Source organism: Phyllobates terribilis, unplaced genomic scaffold (genome assembly GCF_046119375.1).
Source record: "Phyllobates terribilis strain yellow unplaced genomic scaffold, ASM4611937v1 Scaffold_8__6_contigs__length_399053987, whole genome shotgun sequence".
Lineage (NCBI taxonomy): Eukaryota > Metazoa > Chordata > Amphibia > Anura > Dendrobatidae > Phyllobates > Phyllobates terribilis.
This window is the reverse complement of record NW_027362768.1, coordinates 335,720,506-335,738,711: the sequence shown is the minus strand read 5'-3', so window position 1 is coordinate 335,738,711 and position 18,206 is coordinate 335,720,506. Positions and strand designations below refer to the sequence as shown.

Sequence of the window (18,206 nt, the reverse complement as noted above, 5' to 3'; positions counted from 1 at the left end):
CAATGGTGGTCCTATTTTCATTCTTCATTTCTTGACTTGAGATCAAAGTGATTTTCCCATCATGGCAAGTTATCACCTATCTGCAGGATATGGCCACCACCGACCCCAAAAATAGGGCTCTGAAAATCTCCATCAGAATGGAGCGTTGGCCATTCATAGTCTTTGCATCAGCAGGAGATAGTCGATGGCTGTACTTAAAATTTTTGCCAGTCCCTGAGACAATATGAAGCGGTAGGGCACTTTTGAGCCACCTCACCATTTTAAAGGAGCATATCAGAGACCCAATGTCACTCTGTGACCGCAGGAAAGTCAGGGAGGAGTGTCCCTATACTGTCTCGTAATCTAAGGAAGCCCTAGTGTATCCCTAACCCCAGGGTTACTCCTAAAGGTGCCAATGCCTGGGTCTCGTACCTCTCTGTGCTTCTACAAAATCCTATGCTGCTCTCACCCTCCCTCCAGGGAGGAAAGGAGCAGGAGTAAAAGGGTAACACCATTTTAAAGGAGTACTTCAGAGCCCCAGTGTCACGCTGTGACCGTAGGAAAGTCAGAGAGGAGGGTCCCTTTACTGTCTCTTAATCTAGGGAAGCCCTAGTCTATCCATAACCCCACCGTTACTCCTGAAGGTGGAGATGCCTGGGGCTCGTACCTCTCTGTGCTTCTACAAAATCCTATGCTGCTCCCACCCTCCCTCCAGGGAGGAAAAGGGCAGGAGTAAAAGGGTAACACAATTTTAAAGGAGCACTTCAGAGCCCCAATGTCACACTGTGACCGTAGGAAAGTCCAGGAGGAGGATCCCTATACTGTCTCTTAATCTAGGGAAGCCCTAGTCTATCCCTAACCCCACAATTACTTCTGAAGGTGGAGATGCCTGGGGCTTGTACCTCTCTGTGCTTCTGCAAAATCCTATGCTGCTCCCACCCTTCCTCCAGGGAGGAAAGGGGCAGGAGTAAAAGGGTAACACCAGCTGGATAGACAGGGGGAAACCAAGGCACAATCAAATGACAGACACAGAGGATAAAATACAAAGGGAAAATGGGTACACAGTAAAGAGGCAGAAAAGCAACATGAAAGAACTCCAAAAAGGGGAAGGAAGAGTTATTAACAATAAACAGCATGCAACAATCTCAAGACAAGAGCTACTCTCCAGAACATTTTCTCCAATGAAGCCAGGAACAGAATGAAGGTTCTATTGCTGGCATGGAGGGAAGCCAGGCACAGGTTTACATAATGGAAGCACAGCCAATATACCACAAGGAACTTTCGACCCTTTCCATGCCACAAGAAACCTGTTAACTCATGAATGGCCGTATTTAAAGGGGACCTGTGCTCAGCTAAATGCTGTGCTCTTCTAATCTCAGATGTACCACAGATCCCAGAAGAATGCGACACATTCATGACACCCGTTCTTGGTAACGTTGGAGAACTCAGAGGTTGGACCAGCAATTAGGTGATAACTTGCTAAATATTCCATTAACTTCAATATCATTAGAGAGTTGCCATTTATATTTTACTGCAGTACAGATATTTATATAAACCTCATCTTAGACCATCCAAAAAAACGTTCCAGCCATCACGTACATAACCCAAATAGAAGATTTTATAGACAGCTCGGCTCCTGTTTCCAGGTCCTCCTCCTTTTCTGAGATAAAGGCTCGGAGTATTCATCTACCGGCATAATGGCAACGAGAAACTAAAGGTTCTCCTAAGGAGAATATAGAGGAATATTGATCTCCCAGTGAGTTTATTGGCAGCTTATAAAACTCTCCGATGAGAAACAATTAATAAAAAGGAGAACAGAATGAAGCAGATTGCAAACGTTTGATTGTTATTAGAAATCCTTTTCCAGGGAAATATAAACCAGCCTGGATAACATCAGATAGTTATACCCGGTGCTTAGGGATGGTTCAATATTTAATTGTGCCGCTCATCCTCCAGAATGTTTTCCTGCAGTGCTGCGATGTCTGCAGGACTATCCGCCGCTGCTGGAAAATGATTTTACCTGCACTTCGATGCTCACTTACGGGATGCATTTGGCTGTGTTATGACCCCGTACGCTGCAATATGGCATCTATGGAAGTTTATGAGCCCATGCCATAGTCGCGCCCGTTTTGTCAGTGCCGTAAAAGGGAGACATACTCCTCCAAAGTTATTACTCTGTATTAGAGCAGGTGCAGACGAGAGAATCGGGAGGATTATGCCAATGATACTCTGATCAACCTCTGATCAGAGTGTGAACACAAAGTTATCCGATTCTCATAGATGGGGGAGAAGATGGAAAAAAAATGTCTCCTCCATTCTGTGAGGCCGCAGAAATTGGACTGTCCTCAGATATCATCTGAGTGCAGTCCACTGTTTTCAATGTATTCATTGACTTACATGTATGGATGAGCGGACCCATGGAAGTTCGGGTTCTGGTACCAACCGCACTTTAGTCCAAAGTTAGGTTTGGGTACCAGAACTATACCCGAACTTGAACCTGAACCGGCACCCCATTGGAATCAATGAGGACCCAAACTCTCTCTCTTTTTCTCTCTCTCATTCTCTCTTTCCCTCCTCCCCTTCAAAAGAAGTCCGTGTTTGGAGTTCAGCACCGGACGCTAACTTTCCCGTACGAACTCCAAATTTTACCGTTCAGGTTCACTCATCTCTACTTGCATGACCAAGTGAATATTGGATCAAACTCGGACATGCAGCAATTTTTTTCAGTAAGGCCACGGCCCCACTTATCAGTATTCGGTCAGTATTTTTCACAGGAGTGGGAGCCCAAACCAGGTGGGGAACAATCAGAGAAAAGATATAATAGAAACAGGTCACCAATTCTGCATTTATCACCCACTCCTGGATTTGGCTCCCACTCCTGAGAAAAAATACTGACTAAATACTGATAGTGGGGCCATGGCCTTAGAGTACAAAAAGGAATTTGAGGTCAACTGAAATTTAACTTCATCTACTTTTAAAGGAAAAATTAAAGGTATAGATATTTATATCCTATTCATAAGATCCATCTAGTACTGGGACCCTCACTGCTTGGAACCCAACTGATTATAAGAATGTAGGTCCGATGTCCCAAATTACTGAGAAGAGTGAATGCACCTGTGCAACTCAAGTCAATGTCTAATAGACTGATGAAGATAGCTGTCTATCTTGGTCAATCCTATAGACTGTGATGGAGCAGATGTGCGCATGCTCGACTATTGACTCATTCAAACGTCATATCATGGTGATGCACCCAGAGGTAGATGACCCCATGGGCAGACCCAGTATGGGCAAAAATGAACGTGTTCCTCTTACTGACCACAAAAGTTATCTGAAATTAATTGTAGCATTTATATATTGTGTCTATTTTTTGGGGGGCATCTTACAAAAACTTGGACTGAATTGGACCCTCAGGCACAGTTGTAGTTCCAAAATGGTCACTCCACCCTTGAGATGGCCTCTAATGGTTTCCTACTATTTAAGGAATGTGTCAGAAACATTGGTCTAGCCAGTTACATAGAGATATGAAATTACTCATGTATCTGCCTTAGCGATTTGATGTTATATAAAGCAGAATGTAATAAAGTCTCACTAATCCCTGACGTATTCTTCTGTGCACAATGCCGATGATCCTGCGGTACAGGAGCTTCTTTGTGCATGGTCTCTTCCATTCCAGCCCTTCTTTTTGTGAAGTGTTAGACGCTATGCCGATAGATTCATTGTAAGTATCTTACATTCAGACTTCAGAATAATCAGTCTAGACTTTCTAGATGTGACCGAGCTTGTTGGTTCTTCATCAGAACAATGTGTGTGGTGGTACCGCAAGGAGATCAATGTGACATAGGACCATGATGTCTATGCAGATCACAATCTGACTATGGGAGCCAAAGTTCTAAAATTTGATTTGTTGGTTGGTCACAACTTCCCAAATATATTATGGCAAAGCAGCATCCTAATAAATGTCCACTTGGGTCTCATCACATGGTAGGCTTGGGAAAACCACTGTTCAAGGTTCTAAAATGAGTCAATGACAGTACACAGAAATCAAACCTAATATTTCGAGGAGTAACGACAGGTTTTCCTAAATATCTAGTTTGGTTTGTGGGGAGCATGGTGCAGAGTAGAAAGAGCAGATCGAGCGGATTGATATATAGTTCTATTCTGGGGTGGACACTGACAATGAAGTGCCACCACGCAGGACTTGTGTCTACCCCCCCTTCTACGTATGCACTGAACATTTACATGCATATTCACATTAGTCACATATATATAAAATATGTACTTGCTAATCCATTACTCACACTTTTTCACATTATACATGCACATACATAGTACACACATGCGCACAAGTATATATATAAAATATACATGTACAGAGATAACACAATGACGTTTTTGTGACGCACTTGGTTAGATGACCGGACAACTTTTTCAATTCGTTCAAAGTTGTAACAACTTTCTTTTTTACCTGAGCTTCTCTTTATGAGGTCTTGTTTTTTTTATGTGCCATATTACCAAACCCACGCATAGCACTTTACAGTGGTATAAACTTTTTTATGGGTTTAATGGAGAAAAAAAAAACGATCACCATTTTTGTGCCTTTTACTGATCTCCGTAAATAATCTGTTTACTGTATTTTACGAGTTGTTATGATTAGGTGGGATAATGGATATGCATTTTGTACTTTTGCTGTTAAAAAGTGTATTAAATGGGTTTTCCAGGCTCTAGGCAATTTTCTACAGTCTCTCCATGTGCACACTTTAATGAATCCCCAGTATTCCTAGCATGACTAGGTCTTGTATGTGAATTGAGCACTTGCAGTCAGATGCTGAGTAGATTCTCATCCAGTTCTCAGAACATTGAGAGAAGCGGATGAGAATCTACTCGGATCATGATCATTAGTATGTAAATTGAATATTGTTGTCACGTGACCGCCCACTCGCTCTAAAAATACCAGAGAAACGTGAAAGTGTGCACCTAGAGTAACTGAAAAATTTCTCTAGAGCCTGGAAAAATCCCTTTGTAATGAGAATGTTATAATTGTTGTTTAGTATTTTTTAGAAATATTAAAGGGAAAAAAAAATTCTGATGTTTATTTTACCCCAACTATACAGGTTAATAGAGATGTTCTAGTATGTAGAGATACATCTTTATGTACTAGTACATAATGCCTGTAATGAAGAAGATTACCATTTAGAGGTTTAGCCAGAAAAAAATCCTCCTATACTTAGCACTTCTGCCTATGGCTCACTGCTAAAGCTGATTCCTGTAATGTTTGATGTTCATATCCTGGGGAAGACCATACTTCATGAAAAGAAAATGTATTAAAGACATCTAATGAGCACAGACAGTGTCATGAACTGTTGGAAGCACCAGTGGAGATGAACCGGCATATGCCTGTGTATGATTTTATGGGGGAAGATTATAAGTATGAGTATAAGTTGTATTTTTTTCACTAAAATTCCTACTCATTCTATGCTTAGGAGTCCAGTAGGCGGACCCCTGAATAGTCCCACCCACTGGACTACTAAATATAGAAAAAGAAGCCTCCTGCCCAGGTTCTCATTTTTTAAAAGATGCTGTTCAGAGATAATGTTCAATATGACAGGTTCTCTTTAAGATGTGATCCTTGGTTGGCCATATTTCTGAAGACTCAAGGAGAAAGTAGGAAGCCAGGGCTACCCGAAAGGGCAATGGTTGTTTTTATTTTTTAAGTAACAGTACACGCCAAGGGGATAAGATTTAATATTGATTGAGAGCCCAATGGCTAGAAAAGAATGACAGACACAATAGAAAAGAGTAGCTATAGAAAGACCTCTCACACTGTCACTGACCGCTTCCAGGACTGAAGAGCTTCTATGAATCCAGGGGGAATGTGCCGACAAAGCCAAAGACAGATAAAGAGCAGCCACCTCAGGATATTATATTGTTTGCAGTTCTAATGTTCCTGAAAAATAATGAAAAAAGCCTTGAAAGTGCCATAAATGAGATGATCTGTATTCAGACCCTCTCCTGGCGCACGGCGTTCATTCGGAATACAAAGGAGGATGATGGCAGGAATATTTACTTGAAGCCGCATTCCCCATGTCTATTATTTAGGCTGTGTATTATGTATTATCTGTCTGTACAATGAGAACATTCTGAGGCACTAGGAATTTTGGATACCACGGAAATACATGGAGGCAATGGAACTGACCTTGTAATTACTGTTTCCTAGTAAGGACAGGTTCTGGGAACCATAGGCTTGGGGATTATGGATTTTTATTTAAAGGGGTCCAGGACTATATTATTTTTTTACTGAGAGCATAAGAACTAATAGGCAGGTAGTTGCCTATTTGGCCGGCACAGATCTCTGCCGGCACAGACCTCTCCTGCTGGTGATTCGGAACCTTTCTCTGACGTCAATTCGACAGAGCAGTGACTTCTCTTCCGCGTTGTTCTGTTGACAGGATGTGACTGCCAACGTCATGCTGATTGATAGTTGACTCCTCGCTGTCTAACTGCAAGGAGATGGCTTGATATCAGTGGTAATGCCCTTTCAACAGAGCAGCCTGGAAGAAGAAGAGCTGCTCTGCTGACATGGAGTGGTCTGTGACTGGTCAATGCTGGTGCCGGGTAGAACAGGCAGGTAGTTGCTAACTAGTTAGTCTGTTAGTTTTTTGGTTCATAGTAAAACAATAATTTAGTTTTGGATAATCCCTTTGTGGAAGGGTCACTTTCTGCTTAAAGAGTTATTCTCATTAAGTAGAAGTAAAATTGTGATGTGCTTGTAAAAACTAACAACTTTGCAATTGACCTCTTGTTGAAGGCAACCTCATTGTATATGACAAGTTCACATTATATAGTGATACTCACCTTATCATACTTCTCTAAATGACTTAGACTAGTCAGAAAGGTGCTGACCAGTCCTGCCCCATCTGCCAATAGCACTCCCATTGAGGCGTGACTGAGATCCCTGAGCCGCCCTTACACTCTCCTTCCAGAACTTTGAATCCCACGGCTGCTTGTGAACACCGCGACTTTGGGCATGTGCAGTGTGACCTCAAGCCTTTGGCACATAGGCAGAGATTGCACTGCACATGCCCAAAGTCGCGGAGTTCACAAGCAGCCGTGGGATTCAAAGTTCTGGAAGGAGAGTGTAAGGGCGGCTCAAGGATCTCAGTCACACCTCAGTGGGCGTGCTACTGGAAGATGGGGCAGGACTGGTCAGAGAGTTGTGCATGCCTTTCTGACTAGTCCAATTTATTTGAATACCTGGCTAAAGAAGTTTAATAAGGTGAGTATTATTATATACTATAAACTTGGGTTTGCCTGAAATCAGATTTTAAAGACAAATGCAGCCATGTTATCATTTTATAAGTGTCATTCCTGCTGTCAGGTTCCCTTTAAAACTCCTCTCCAATCCCAAGAATGAAGGGATTTTTAATTCTGCTAGTCAATGCTTAGGTTGCCTCTGGTAGACTGCGGAGGTGACTGGTTTTCTAAGCAAGGAACAAGTTGTTTGCTATAGAGCATGGAAGTGCTGTGTTGGATCTGGCCAGCTTCAGTCCTCCAGTGCTCCTCCAATGGGGCAGAAGGAAAGCTACAGCATCGGAGAGCAAGCAGTTCAAGCCAGTGGTGCTGCCATGCCACTGGCCCGAATTGTCAATCCTCAAAGACTCCCGATAGTGTAATTTATCCCTTACCCACTGGATAAGGGATAACTTGACTCCCAACCAATCCTGAGAATGGACATCTGCAGACTTCTGTCTGAATTCACCGGAGATCGAGCATGTGCATTAATTCTATATTTATTGTCTATGGGACTGCAGAGATAGAGCAAACACAGCACTAGCACACATGCATTGCCACCCGTCCATTTAAAAACCCCTTTCTCTGGATTGATGGGGGTCCACCAAGCTGTTACCCAGCCTGTGAATAGGTGATATCTTTCCAAGTTGGGGAAAACTTGTAAAAGAAAACCCTGTAAGTATTTTCCAGACAGGAGGACATTTTTTTCAACAACTCTCCATTCCACCTGTTGATAGAAGTCCCCAAAAAAAGCAATTTGCTTCATTAGATCAGAATGCAAAAACCGAAAATTCCAAGAAAAACATTCAAAACTAGTTATCCCCCTTAATAGTGTATTTTGTTGAGGGTACCGTGAAGCACCGCCTAATGTGTTTGGTCTGCACATTAGAGAGGCAAGTTCCAAAGATGTATTCAGGACTTATGGAGAAATGTCCTTTCGCATATTGACTTTTTCCATGGACAGTGTGTAGAGCTCTTCTACTCAACAGATATCAGAGAGTTTTTTTTAAAAAAAAGGGAAAACTGTCATAAAGTTCACCGAAGATACCAAGGTGGAAGAAGGGCTATCCTGTTCCTATGGTTCTAACACGAACTCCTGAAGGGTGGGCCATAACAAGTTTTGCAGGGGTCTAATGTAAATCCAACCCAACATCCTTTCAACACCACAAGTGAGAAATATAAAGGTGATTCCACACAGTAAGCCAAATGGGATTTGTTTTTAAGGAATAAACTTTTTTTTGTCTTTTTGGGAGTAAACTTTTTTTTTGTCCTAGAACATTTTGGCAGTGGATTGTTTGCTTTATTTTCTGCTTTCTCAGCTGTGCGGTTATTTTGATTGAATTTGTGATGTTTTTTTTTTTCGTTCTTTTTCTTCTTATCAGATTTCACGCGATGTCGTTTGTTTTCCTATGTAATTATGCAGATTCTCTCCAGAGCCGCTGTGTTCAAGTTATAAATAAAATTGATTACATAATGCTCTTTAAGTTATCGCAAAGGCAGGACCCAAGTTTATTGGTACATGAGCTGTTGACTTCACAATGATGTCGACGGAGTTTATGTCTGTAACCCGTAAGACATGGTCAAAAATCACAGCACCTATGGGTCAAATGCATCTGGGCATCATTCCTCCGGGTCAGGGTCACCATTGGTGCAACCTGTGCTGCCCAAGGAATAAGGTGGCCATTCCATTTCTAAAGCAACATTATGATGATATTTAAGACTGAAAAGGGCCCATAAATTGTTGTTGCCCAATGGCCCTCTTATGTTCATGTTCGCCCCTGCTCCAGGTATCACCCTAAGAGAACAATGCATTACTTTTGCACCTACGGCTTTCTCCAAAATCCAAGACTTTGTGCACACGTTGAGTATTTGCATGACCGGGACATTTTCTGTTTTTGAGCTTTCATTTTCTACTTCGCTTCTTACAAAAGACATAACTTTTTTTTTCTTAACTTGATTTCATTGGGACGAGTTGTAGTTTTAATTTACCATGAAAAACAGAAAAAAATTCCAAATGCGGTAAACCGGTGAAAAAACACAATTTTTTTTTTCATCGTGTAGTAAAAATGATGTAGCAGTACAATTCTTCCGGTCAATATGAATAAGGTGATACCAAACTTATAAGGTTTATTTTTTATATATTTCAGTAGTCCAAAAACATTCCGAACTTTTTCCTTGCGTCGCCACGTTCTGAGACTCGTAACTTTTTATTTTTCCGTTAATTCGGAAGGCGTAAGTGCTTGTCGTTTGCGCGCTGAGCTTACATTTTTACAGATTCCACTTTTGCTTTCATATGATGTTTTCCGATAATTTTTTTTAGTGGGGGTGCGGCAGCCGATAAAAAGACGTTCTTGCGTTCTGACTCTTTTTCTTTCCTTTCAGTGTTGAACGTATGGTGGAAATAATTTTATATCTTGATAGATTGGACTTTTATTGATAGGTTATGTTTTTCTTTAGTTTTTTAAAATCAGAAACTTTTTGGGTGCTTCATAGTTTTTAAGGTTGAAAGTAGACTTAACTCCATCGAGTTCACCCTATAACCTAACATGTTGATCCAGAGGAAGGCAAAAACTCCATAGGGCAGAGACAAAGGGAAAAATTCCTTCCCGACTCCACATATGGCAATCAGGCTAGTTCCCTTGATCAACGCCGCATCTATCCTTTTTTATGGTTTTTTTTTGTGTTTTTACTTTATTTCTTAGTCATTTTAATCCAACAATCACTTGATCGCTTATTCTATATTACTGCAATGCTAGAGTATATAGTTAAAAAGCAATTCCCCTAAGACGCCCAATCCTATTGTCAAATGGAAAGGCTATGGCCACTTATCAGTTTGTTCATATATTTTCGGAAAGAATAAAAAAGTAATGGCATAATTCCAAATTCTATAAAGAAATGCTATAAAATTTATATTTCAGAGTGCGGGGTACAAGTATTAGCGTCTTCAAGATCCATGCAATTTCCCTGTAAGAATAAGCGACACATTTCCCCAGTAAATCCTTCGTCAAATTCAACAATTTATTCCACGGAAACTAAATAAAGAACTTTCAACAGCCACCTCATTAGATTTAATGTATTTGATTAGCAGTTTTCAAATAATGTGATGAGGGTTTAATTGTAAGTGTTCATTTAAAATGTAAATGAGAAAAGCTGAAGGATGCTGGAGAGCAGATTATTAGGTAGAGAGGACATTCAGAGGAAAGAGGTGAAGATTTTGCCACTTATTCCGAAACCTGCTTCTTAAATTAAGTGATTTATGGAAATATTCTTCAGTGGACCGTCCTGTCTGATAATTCTGTAAAGGGATGTCCAGAACCTTAACATTGATTACGCATCCTAAGGGCAGATGCAGAGGAGCGTATTTGCAATCCTGCAAAAAAATCGGACCAATATTAGTCTATGAGGCCGTGCACATGTCAAATGTTTTTCTTGGACAGAGACCGCCATGCAAGTCGATTAGCGTGTAAGAAACAATGGACTGCACTCGGATGACATCTGAGTGCAGTCTGATTTCTGCTCACTCAAAGAATGGAGAAGATGGAGACATTTTTTTTTCTCCATCTTCTCCTCATTCAAGAGAATCGGATCACACTATGATCAAACTCTGATCAAACTCCGATCAGAGTGTTATTTGCATAATTGGAACAATTCTCTCCGATGAGAGAATCTTTGGCCGTCCGCACCTGCCCTTAGAATGGGTCATCAATATCAAATTAGTGGGGGTCGAACACCCGGCACCGCTACATATCAGCTATTCGCAGCTGCAACATTACCCCGTATATCAACAGACAGTGGAAACAAATGGGTTAAACTGCGCTGCCTTCGAAGGATGAAGAGACAGGAATCAATTTCCGCGGTTTATTGATCAACGCGTTTCGAAGTTTCAAACTTCTTCATCAGGACAAAATCAGAGTAATCATTCTTTACCGTGGTTTTGTCCTGATGAAGAAGTTTGAAACTTCGAAACGCGTTGATCAATAAACCGCGGAAATTGATTCCTTTTTTATTCATCCTTTGAAGACAGCGCAGTTTAACCCATTTGTTTCCAGTGCCTGTCTACTCACATTCACTACAATGGGAGCTTTACTGTAGTGCCAGAGAACGGCCACTTCAAAGTGTACAGAGTAGTGTTCCTACTAGATAAACTGTTTATGGGCTTGTTCACATGGTGAATTCGCCATGTTTTTGTCTACTGAAAATAAGCATTATTTTACAGTACCGGCAGAATGAATGAGATTTCTGAAATCTCCTGCACATGCTGCTTATTTTTTCCTTGCAGATTTGAACCATCATTGCATTTTGTTTTTTGTTTTTTCAAATCTGCAGCATATTAATTATTTCAGCTTTTTTTATTTTTTTTTTTACCCATTCAAATAAATGAGAAAAAGGCATGTAAAAACGCATGCAAAAATGTGTCAAAAATACGTCAAAATGCGTGTATTTTCTGCAGCGTTTTTCCTGCCAACTCTCTGTTTTTTTGAAACAGAAAAATCTCCTGCAAATACTCAGCATGTCGACATACCCTTAGGCTAAGTTCCCACAATGAGCTTTTTTGGTGAGTTTATGATGTTGCAGATTTTCTGCACCTATTAAGTAAAATAGATGACTTGCATTTTTTTTAAAGATAAGAAGCTTCAAAAACTCACCAAATACTCATTGTGGGAACATGGGCTTAAAGTTTTGAAAAACTCCTTTGACACATATATAAAAAAAGAAAAATATATCTTTGTGCAATTTTTTAAATCAGTTGACAGTATCACACAACGCTTGACTTGAAACATTTGCCACTTAAAGTGTTTATAACAACTGGAAAACATGCCCGACATGAATCAAAGTGTAGATGGGACGCAAGTCACAACTGACGGACAAGCCGTGAAGCAGAGTAGTCAAACGTTCCGGGGTCAGATACTAAGAGAGCACGCAGTAAACTAAGGGAAAAGACAAAGGCAAAGTCATATCACGGTCCAAGGTCAGAATACCAGGAAGATAGCGGATCAGAGCAAAGGGGCTAGACAAATGAATGGTCTGAATGAGGTTCAAGGTCAGGCAGCAAAAGATCAATAGACAGAGCACAGGAATACAAGGCAAACCACTGAGCAGATGCTATGTCTGGCAGATGTCTGGGACTGACAGCTCACCTAAGTAGCTGGGTAATCACCTTGAACAGGGAACACCTGTAAGAAACTCAGCAAGGTTACAGACTACAATCAAGCTGTGACCCTGAGTCACCTCTCATGGACTAGCCGTGAATTAGGGTAGTAAAGGAATCTGAGGTCAAGGGCTAGGAGGGTATGTCATAAACAGAGGGAAGAGACAAAAGCGCAGGTAGGTAACGATATGTGGTCAGAATACCAGGAGGATAATGGATCAGAGAGCAAAGGGGCTAGACAAAACGGATAGTCAGAACAAGGTCCAAGGTCAAGCAGCAAAAATATTTACAAGCAAAGCACAAGGCACAGAGAAACAGAGCTGAATCTAAGTCTGGCAGAGATCTGGGACTGACAGCCCAGCTAAGTAGCTGGGCAATCACCTGGGACAGGGAACACCTGAAAGCAGCCCAGCACCTCCCAGTCTCAGACTGGACGACCAAGCTCTCTATCAAAATACCAACAGCCCCTGCACCAGACTGGACCGTCCATCAAAGTACTGATAGCTTCAGCATGCCCCTGCACCAGACTGGACTGTCAATCAAAGTACTGACAGCTCGGCACACCCCTGCACCAGACTGGACTGTCAATCAAAGTACTGATAGCTTCAGCACGCCTCTGCACCAGACTTGACTGTCAATCAAAGTACTGACAGCTTATCATGCCCCTACACCAAACTGGACTGTCAATCAAACTACTGACAGCTGACAGCTTATCATGCCCCTACACCAAACTGGACTGTCAATCAAAGTACTGACAGCTCAGCACGCCCCTGCACCAGACTGGACTGTCAATCAAAGTACTGACAGCTCAGCACACCCCTGCACCAGACTGGACTGTCAATCAAAGTACTGACATCTCCAGCACGCCCCTGCACCAGACTGGACTGTCAATCAAAGTACTGACAGCTCCAGCACGCCCCTGCACCAGATTGGGCGGCTGAGCTGTCAGTAATTGAATCCCAGACACACTGAGGGGTGGAATCGTAACACAAGAATTATGTTTAGTGTGATCCTGCAGTCATGTTACTCTACTCACTTTGTCCCTTCCTCTACTGATTGGCAAAACTTATAAGCAGAGAGAATGGAGTAACACATGGCTGCAGAATCAGACTACACAAGGTTTATTTGTAGTCTGTCACCTAGGAGAAACATTGTTCCGTATAGGATCTGTAAGCACAGAACGGTTGGATCTTTTTTTTTAATTAGTGAGGACTTAGTCTTTAATATTTAGTTGTAGGAGAACATCATTATTCCCATATTTTATTTTAAACGCACACTTACTAAACACAGATCTGAATATTTTAGATATTTTCAGTATTTATGGGTCCTTTGAGTGAGGGTAATGAATGCATTCTTACAATTGGATCGGAGAATCGTCGTTATTTTTTGCATCTTCAGTATAAAATTGTGAGTTTCAGCGGCTGGGAACGTGCTTTACATTCCTTTGTGTGGTCACTGATCTTACATTTCATATAAGAAAGTAGCAGATGCGGTAAATAAAGAGAGATAATCTACATAAACGATATGTTCTGAATGCGAGCGCTCGGGAAACTCATGAATTCTTCATGGTGGAATTTTTTTTCCTTTTAAAGAATTCTGTTATCTAAATGCTAAATGGGGAAAAAAAAAGAATAAAACTGTTTAAAATTGGATGTGTCACCTCCTCTGCGCCTTCCACCTCAGGGTTGTCATTGATGTCTAATGGACTGATTGGAGTTTACTTATAATATGTTTTAAAGGGTCACTCCCATCTCATAAAGCGATGGCGAATACCAAGGATGTGCCTTCATAGTCTACTCTGACCGGTGGGACCTTTTCCGGCGCAGGGAAAGACTGTTAAGGGACCACAGTAAAGAGGTCGGTTGATCGCCAATCATAGAGTGATGGCACATCCCAGCAATATGCCATCACTTATGGCATAAAAATATCCCTTTAAGCTCGCAAGTAACAGCTTTGGAGTAGAAGTGAATCGGTAATGTCAATTATTTGCATGAGTGCGTCTCTAGCAGGTCATGGACCCTTAGATTGAGGGTCTCAGCGCTAAAGAAAAAGAAGCTGAGTACAAAAAGTGTTCCCTTTATTAAATAGTATATTTTGGAAAGGAAACAGTTAAGATATAATTCTTCAAAAATGAGATAACATCTTTCTAATCAGTCCCTTCTTTAATTAGTGGCTGGCTGACTTCGGATTTTGGGCACCAGTGTTGATCAATCTTTCTAACAGGAGATAGAGTAAAGGGGAGAGGCTCCTGCTGCAGCAAGTTGTCTTATAGCCAGATTCAGGGCAAAGAGGAGAAAGAGGGCAGCATGGTTGATCTTCTAAAACACCTAAGGAAGATTTCTTCATATATTTTTTAATGGTAATTGCAACATGAGACAAATTAGCATTGAACAGGAGAATAAAGAGGTTGTCCAGGCTCAGGGCTCAAATCTGCAGTCTATGTGTATTCTTACCGCATGCACTGTATGCGCTGTCATGATTCTTTGGTGCTGGCACCAGGAGTGGGTGATCATGTGACCACAAGTATCCGATTTGAATACTTCAGGCAACACTCCAACTAGACATGTCCAGTTTCACTCAATTCACTTGCATTGAGTGTGGCACCACATGTCTAGTCGGCATGTGCCTGCATATATGAAAATCGGATACTTACAGTCATACGCTAATCCATATTAGCCATATACTAAGCCACCTGTCCCCCCCGCCCCCCCCGCTAGGATTCACAAGTCTGCAGTCACTTAGAGTCTAGACAACGCTTTAAGGGAGAAATTTGTTGGGATATTTTTAAAGCATTTTTGTGCATTTTAGTGTTCTTTTTATCCCTTAGATGAAATAAACCACAAACTGTCTGGTGGCCGCGTGCCACGTTTCTTCTACCCATGCTCTCAGCAGTTAATTGACTATTGTGGTTGGCATGCGGAGCTGCCACACAGCTGGCACAGGTTTGGTAAATCATGTTTGCTATGCCTGATCTGACATTTGGAAACTATGTTAATGCAATGCATTGTTATTGCGTAATTTTTTGATCGTACACATTTTAGTCAACTCCACAAACATCTTGGTAATTGAGGTCTGACTCCTTGCATCTCATGTCTTTCACAGATCAGTAAACAGCAGCTTCAGACCGTGAAGGATCGCTTCCAGGCCTTCTTTAATGGAGAGACTCAGATTGTAGCGGATGAGGCATTCATGAACGCTGTGCAGAGTTACTATGAGGTAAGACATTGCAATATGTTATCACTGCAGATCTGCCTTGTTTAGTCCGCCAGCTGTACAACGCAGCTGTCATCTGTCCTTAAAGGGGTTGCCTCATTAGAGACAACTCTTTTCAAAGTTCAGCTTCTTGGGCGATCAGGTGATCATCTAGATCTCACTACCGACCCTCTGGCAGACAGCTGATTTTTGCAGTGGAAGCCTCAACCAGCGACTCTTCCATGGAAAATGTAAAATTACATGGTGGGTATTCAGGTAAAATACAAGAAAAGATCAAGTCTGCCAAAAAGCCAGCCACCTATTCAGTTGAGGCTCGAGAAAGTGACCCAAGTTTAAGATGTACATACTGTATGTCTTAACAGGACAACATTTGTCTTGATGGGACAACCCATTAAAATTCCCTGCCCTCTAATAATTATGATTGTTTGCCATTCTCTAACACTAACAAGATGACTCTGCTAACTCCGTCACACTCTACACAACAAAGCTGAAAAGTGAGTTGCAGACAGCAGGGCATTTCAGCCTACTATGCATACTCCAAAGCTCAGTGTAAAACAGAATATTCCAGGATTATTTTACATGGACAGACAAATATGAAATACCAAACGACCAGCAATTTATGATGTATTGATTCGAAATAAGATGCCGAAGTACCTTCCTTAGGGTTTGCATATAAGAAAAATCATTAAGGAACTCAATAAATCTCAATTCAGTGCTCTAATAGTTGTAAAGGATGCATTGCATAGTTTTATTTCAGATTGGATTCCATGTTTTACTTATCTTATTAGTGAAATTACTTTGCTGGCTCTGTTACACTCTACACAGCAAAGCTTGAAAGTGAAATGCAGGCAAAAGGACATATCAGCCTGCTGGTCATTTTGAAATAAAATATTTCAGGGTATTTTTATACAGATAGTCACAAAAAAAATAGAAAATCCCCAGAGATTGACAGTCATGTCTTGCTTATAATACCGATGAGAAGACTCTGACTACTCTGCCAAACTCTACACAGCAAAGCTGAAAGTTAAGCTGCAGACAACAGGAAATGTCATCCTATTCATGTGCCCCAATAGCCAATGTGAAAACTGAAATATTTTCAGAGTATTTTTATATAAAAAGTCACAAATGAAATACGAAAAAACACCAGAGATTTGCTGTTAGGTCTTACTAATGAGATTACTCTGCCGATACAGTCACACTCTGCACAGCAAAGCTCCCTTTCTGCAGTCATCACAGGAGGAGAAAAGTATCACGTATAGAGATGAGCGTTGTTCTACTCGAACTGTTCGCCAATCTCAAATTCGAGCTGTTTTGGGCGGTGTTCGAGCCGGTCGGCGAACACGAACAATTTGAGAAAAATTCGGCTGTTCGAGGTTATGTTCGATAACTGTTCGTGCACCAAAATCATAACTGGATTTTTTCTCAGTAATGATGAAAATTAATGTTAATACGCAGTTTGAGTGTACAGCGGGGTGGGGGGAGGGGCAGGGGATGGATCTCTGCAGGAACAATGAAGATCTCCATTTTTTTTTCTCTTTCCCGCATTTGCAGTGGGGAGGTGCAATCTGTCAGCCTATCAGCAGCGCACACATGGAGCGAAGTGCTTTTTTCACACAAGCAAGGGCATGTGTGATTGGCAGTGTATGTCACATGTCCTTGCCCTATAAGACCAAGCCATTTTCCCCGTCGCCACCATTTTCTCACTGCTGCAGCTGCGTGTTAGACGGCACCGCTGTTGCTGTGTGCGCTATACCTTGTTAATTTCAAGCCAATTTTCGCACAAATATACAGATAGCTTGGGAGTAGGGAATAGTTGTGATTGCAGTCCTTTTAAGGACTAGGTTACAGCATTTCCTACGACTTTTATCAAGCAGGTCTGTGCTCTTAAATAGATAGATTGTGGGAGGAAAGACTAATTGTAATTGGAGTCCTTTTCAGGACTAGGTTACATCAGTTCCTATCAGTTTTTGCCAGGCAGGTCTGTGCCAGTGCTGTGCAAGTTTTTTTCACAGCATTTGGCTGAATCTAGCAAAGCTAATCCTTTTTGGCCTATTGCAGAGTGTGTTAGTCAGTGGAGTAGCCTATCTGTGTTGCAAGATATACCACCTGTGTATAGAATACCAATTTTTTTACTGCACCTAGTGAAGTAAAATCTTTTGGGCATAGCATCATTCTATTAGTCCATCTATACTGACCTCCATCAGGTTGCAAATTAAAAATAATTTTTTTCTGCATCTAGCTCTGAAAAAATATTTGGGCTTCTAGCAGTGTGTGGGACTTGGTCTATTAGTCCATCTATACTGACCTCCATCAGGTTGCAAATTAAAAATAATTTTTTTCTTCATTTATCTCTGAAAAAATATTTGGGCTTCTAGCAGCGTGTGGGACTTGTTCTATTAGTCCATCTATACTGACCTCCATCAGGTTGCAAATTAAAAATAATTTTTTTCTGCATCTAGCTCTGAAAAAATATTTGGGCTTCTAGCAGTGTGTGGGACTTGGTCTATTAGTCCATCTATACTGACCTCCATCAGGTTGCAAATTAAAAATAATTTTTTTCTGCATCTAGCTCTGAAAA

General features: G+C 41.2%; 1 protein-coding gene across 16 annotated transcripts in view; it reads left to right on the top strand.

Annotated features, from left to right (window-relative positions):
- Nucleotides 1–18,206, top strand: part of CADPS (calcium dependent secretion activator) — a 646,882-nt gene that overhangs the window by 160,432 nt on the left and 468,244 nt on the right. For all 16 annotated transcript variants that reach the window (XM_073644657.1, XM_073644651.1, XM_073644660.1 and 13 more), the window contains exon 2: nucleotides 15,518–15,631. In XM_073644657.1, coding sequence (XP_073500758.1) covers nucleotides 15,518–15,631 — 114 coding nt within the window. The remainder of the gene's footprint in view (nucleotides 1–15,517; nucleotides 15,632–18,206) is intronic.